Source organism: Eptatretus burgeri, chromosome 1, assembly GCF_056783735.1.
Source record: "Eptatretus burgeri isolate ZD-2024b chromosome 1, Ebu_testis_v1, whole genome shotgun sequence".
NCBI classification, from domain to species: domain Eukaryota; kingdom Metazoa; phylum Chordata; class Myxini; order Myxiniformes; family Myxinidae; genus Eptatretus; species Eptatretus burgeri.
The window spans coordinates 9,754,841-9,759,840 of record NC_140961.1 but is presented as its reverse complement, the minus strand read 5'-3'; the positions used below and the strand labels follow the sequence as shown (position 1 = coordinate 9,759,840).

At 45.7% G+C, this 5,000-nt stretch overlaps 1 protein-coding gene across 5 annotated transcripts in view; it reads left to right on the top strand.

The window, feature by feature from the left end:
• The window catches only part of LOC147033837 (beta-1 adrenergic receptor-like), a 19,259-nt gene that overhangs the window by 12,522 nt on the left and 1,737 nt on the right, over positions 1-5,000 (top strand). For 2 of the 5 annotated variants that reach the window (XM_085871740.1, XM_085871726.1), the window contains exons 2-3: positions 1,141-1,172; positions 1,507-5,000. The exon at positions 1,507-5,000 is cut by the window's right edge and continues 1,737 nt beyond it. In XM_085871740.1, coding sequence (XP_085727866.1) covers positions 1,587-2,900 — 1,314 coding nt within the window. In that variant the 5' untranslated portion in view covers positions 1,141-1,172; positions 1,507-1,586 and the 3' untranslated portion in view covers positions 2,901-5,000. Of the gene's footprint in view, positions 1,173-1,506 lie in introns of all 5 variants that reach the window. The other 3 variants (XM_085871748.1, XM_085871718.1, XM_085871732.1) reach the window with 3 other exon arrangements.

The window sequence follows — 5,000 nt, the reverse complement described above, 5'->3', positions numbered from 1 at the left end:
GGAATATATGTCAGGCATACATGTAGGGTATGCATGTTGTAGTGGATACATGTTGTGGGGAATACAAGTTGTAGGGGATACATGTTGTCAGGGATACATGTTGGAGGGAATACAAGTTGAATAGAATCTATGTTGTGGGGAATACAAGTTGTAGGGGATACATGTTGGAGGGAATACATGTTGTAGGGAATACATGTTGTCGGTGATATATGCTGTCGATGATGCGTGTTGGAAGTGATACACGCTGTGGGTGATACATGCTGTCGATGATACTTGTTGAAGGTGATACGTGCTGTCGATCATACATGATGCAGGTGATATATGCTCTTTGGGATGTATGCTGTGGGCTATTTTGTAGGCAATGAATGCTGAAGGAAATGCACATTGCAGATGATACATGTTGTTCGTGATACATGGTGTAGGTGATTCATGTTATATGTGATACTGTATATGTTGTAAGGGATGCATGCTGTCGGCAATTTTGTAGGCAATGCACACTGTAGGTGTAGGGTGATACATGATTCAGAAGGTTATGCTTGAGGTGATAAATGCTGTAAGCGACGCACACTCGAGGCATTGCTGCACTCAGGTGTGTATGTTGTCTTCACACATCATGTATAAAGAGTCTGTCTGTCATGCCACAGTAGGTTCTGTCTGTTTTGTTGACTGTCTGTCACGTCAATGAGTCTGTCTATCACACTATAGCAGTGGGGTGCAAGGGTTAGTGGAAATGGGAAGGGCATTGATACCGATGTCTAATGGGACTCGGCAGAGCAACTGCAGTGGGCAGGGCCAGGCCAGTCCAAGTCTGGCCGGTCCCAGATCAAACATGAGCCGTCCTTTCAGCGACTCTCACTCCATTCAATCTTTGCTGCTTGGAGCTCATCCCGGACGCTCATGGCTCCTCCCACGATATGCGGTCCCTTCCTCCACCCAAGACCAGATCTCTGATATCCCTCCCTCGCACCTTATAAATAGGAAGCGAGCGCTGACGCAAAGGGACATCCATGATATGCCGTCGAGGCAACTTAAGGGCCTGCAAATGGGCCATCACTGCATGGTGTTGAGCACCTTAATATCACTGGTGATTGGAGTTGGTTCTGAAACCATACTGTTTTCCCCTCATCCCTTCCCTCCCAGGCTCACCGCCACGTGAGAGAAGATGAGGCAAGGTAAGTCCATCTGTACGGATGCGGATGATTGGACAACTGTTCAGTGTCGCTCCCAAGTTAACTCTTGTCCAACATGGCCCAGAGTGAAAGGCGTGTATCCAGCAGTACTGATACACTTGGGGTGATTCGATCCACTCCGAATAGTACACAAAGGAGTTTACAATTTGCTGTATTCATGTTTAAAGGTATAACACTTACAGTGGGCAAGCATTGATTGTGTGCCAGGCTTTGAACAGCCGGTCATAGGCGATGTCTCCCATTACCCGGCAGGAGACAGGGAGAGAGTTGTAACCAACAAATTTTTTTCACTCAAGGCGTGTCTTTTTGTTTGCAGGATGCCTCAAGCTCGGGACTTCATAGAATGCTGATCAGGTGGCTTTCTCAAATGAGAGCACATTATAGAATTCCAGAACCATGGCTCACGGTGTCTGCAATGGGACTTCACTCAACCGATCCGCAATGTTAGTTGCAGGGCTTGCACAGAACGCAACAGACAAGGAGGTATCCGAGCAGTGGAAGATCAGCATGGGCTTGGTCATGGCTTCAATTGTACTCATCACAGTTGTGGGGAACCTTCTGGTGATTTTGGCCATCGCTCGATTCCGCCGCCTGCAGACAGTCACAAACTACTTCATCGTTTCCTTGGCATGTGCAGATCTCGTCATGGGAGTCTTGGTTGTGCCACCTGGGGCGGACATTGTTGTCCGTGGTTTTTGGGCTTACGGGATAGCCACTTGCGAACTGTGGACATCGGTGGATGTGCTTTGCGTGACTGCCAGCATCGAAACACTGTGCGTCATCGCTTTGGACCGCTATTTGGCTATCACATCACCACTGCGGTACAAGCAGCTTCTCACAAAGACGCGAGCCCGCTTTGTGGTGGTGAGCGTATGGATTATTTCGAGTCTCATATCCTTCTTACCTATTCATATGCAATGGTGGCGGCGGTCCTCCAGCACGCCGGAACAGATGGAAAAACAGTGCGAGTTCTACACGAATGCGCCGTACGCAGTCTCCTCGTCTGTGGTGTCTTTCTATATTCCGCTGATCATTATGATCTTCGTCTACGCAAGCGTGTTCAGGCAGACACGCAAGCAGCTACGCAAAATCGACAAGAATGAGGGCCGTTTTTACGACGTCGCTTCAGATTTGAACTCGAATGAGGAGATAGAAAGCGCAAACAGACGAACCTACAAACGACGCCCATCAAAAGTGGTCTCAATGAAGGAACAGAAGGCCATCAAGACGTTGGGAATCATCATGGGGACCTTCACACTGTGCTGGTTGCCATTCTTCATCTGCAACATCATTAAGGCTTTCTGCAGCGATTGCTTGGGTAAAGGCTTTTTCTTCTTTCTCAACTGGCTCGGATATGCGAACTCTGCTTTTAACCCGTTGATATATTGCCGCAGCCCCGATTTCCGCAGGGCGTTCAAGCGTCTCTTGTGTGGCTGTCCGTCAGCCGTGGCTGGACGCGGAGGTCCGCACGCTCGAGGCGCGACGGTCGCCACCGACTGCACCAAGCAATGGAACAGCAACGGGAAATGCGCTCCCTCTCTTTACTGTTCAGACTCGGTGGTGGCTTTTTCTAATGGCACCGCACGCTACGGTAGCCGGAGAAGCAACAACAGCAGCATCTGCAGCGATCACAGTCTGAACTTTGACGGAACTTGCTTCAGCATGAGAGATGCGGGGGACGGGAAATGTGAAGCTCCGGTTGAGAAGTGATCGACGTGTCAGACGCACATTGTACAAGACCTCTTAAATTCTTTGTGCACTCTGCTGGTATCTCATGTGACGTTCCACCTGGTCCCATCGGTCGACTTGTGTGACACTATAAGGCTCTCCTGAGTGATAACGGTATTGGTGTTTTTGTTGTTCATTTTCTATGTCATGTTTTAAAATCCAAACGAGGACCTTGCGCACGCCCCAAATGCTTGCAATCGTGTGTTGGAAACTTTGTGAAACTATTAGTTTTCGATTTATTTTTTTATTCTTCCATATTGCGTTGTCTGTTGCTCCTGTTGATAGTTGTTGGGTTAAATACTGCTTTTATGGTGCGCTATATTTGCAAGTGTATTTACACGTTTCTTTTTTTCCCCCCGGCGCAAAAGAAGTGTTGTCTCGTGTTAAAACATCATCTGTTCTGGACACTTTCGTAAGTTGTGTTACGCTCTCCAGATCATGCATAATCCACGCCGCTCGTGTTTGTAACTGCTTGTGGCTGTGGCCGGAACAGTGATGTTCACGTTGTGTGTAGTTGTTTCTCAAAAATGGGTGGAAAAAAATCTAATGTGTTCAGAAGTCAACCTGTTTCATCACCGTCTTACGCGTGCATGTCTTTTGTCTATTATGTCATTAGCGGAAAGTTGACACGCCATACATCAACAAAGCAAGACGAGCACTTTACATCAGATATATATATATATATATATATATATATATATATATATATATATATATATATATATATATATATATATATATATATATATAAATTTGTAATTGTAATTGTATATTATTGCAGGTCTTTTTTCCTGTGCGAATGGTGTTGTTGAGGTTCCTTGTGATTTGACAGTTTTCCCAATGTCAGGCTAATTTCAGGTGTTTTCAGACATGTACCAAAAACCTGTAGCAAGTACTCTGTCTCCACATCGTAGCCACATTCAAAGTCCTTCATGTTACTCACTTGCTCCTGTCACCCCGTGAGTCAGATAATAAGTTAGCATTGTAAAACAACCTTCGCCAATGGAGAAAACAAACTAAACAGATTATTTTCCAACCTTCTCTCAAGCACGAATCAGACTTAAATGTAACACAGTATTCTTGTCGTTTTACGCATGAGAGGCATTCGCAAAGTTCTTGGAACGAGACACTCATAGTTGTCCAACAATTGCCAAGGTATTTTTTTATTTTTCAAGGTACAAATATAAAACTACAACCAAGAAGGATTTTTTTTTTTAAACTGTAGAACAAGTTGAAAAAAAGCTACGTCCTTACTCGCATGTAGATAAATTTAAAAGCTGAGATTTTTTTTTTTACTGTTGTGACCATGACTTATTCTGAGAACATTTTAAACGCTCCTCGTACACAGCTGTCACTCTCCCTTTGGGTTGGCAGGATTCCCCTGAGGTGCACACACTCGCCTCTGAGCTGTCTAGCACGGGTTCGAATCTCGACCCAGCTATATATAAACTCTCATCGTGGTGTTACACAGGCAGGGCGATTCATCAATGTGCGCCACATTCCTCGGATGGACGTTAAACTGCCCCCCCCCCCCCGTTTGACGGCATTATTTGGTGGACGTTCAATATGCCACGGTGTCCGAAAGAGTGGATGAGCTATTGCCGGCACCCTGAATGAAGTACAAATTATTGCTCCAACTGACAAGTGGGCACTGCATCAGCAGCACAGCCACACTCTCAGCGAATAATGCAAACCTGTAGAAGTTACCAGTACATGACCCTTGAAGTCGCAATAACCCTGTCACTCGCTCATCGTGGTGCGGAAACACACAATTTGGCTCAATGCTCAATGCAATTGAAAAAGACCAATCCACCAATCATGTTTAATTTGTCATCAACTTCCAAGGTATGAACTTGATTTTAATTGTCCTGCTAATCACTTGTTTTCCCTGCACTCAGAGTTAGTCTCTCTAGAACGGTGAGCTGCCACATGTCACGTCACATGATAGCTCTCTCTCTCTCTCTCTCTCTCTCTCTCTGACATCACGTGCCAAGCTCCTTTGATTACTTCTCAGAGATAACCCCTTCAAATAAACCGAGAGCCCATAAGGCCTATCCTTCATTTATAATGCAAGGAGAACCC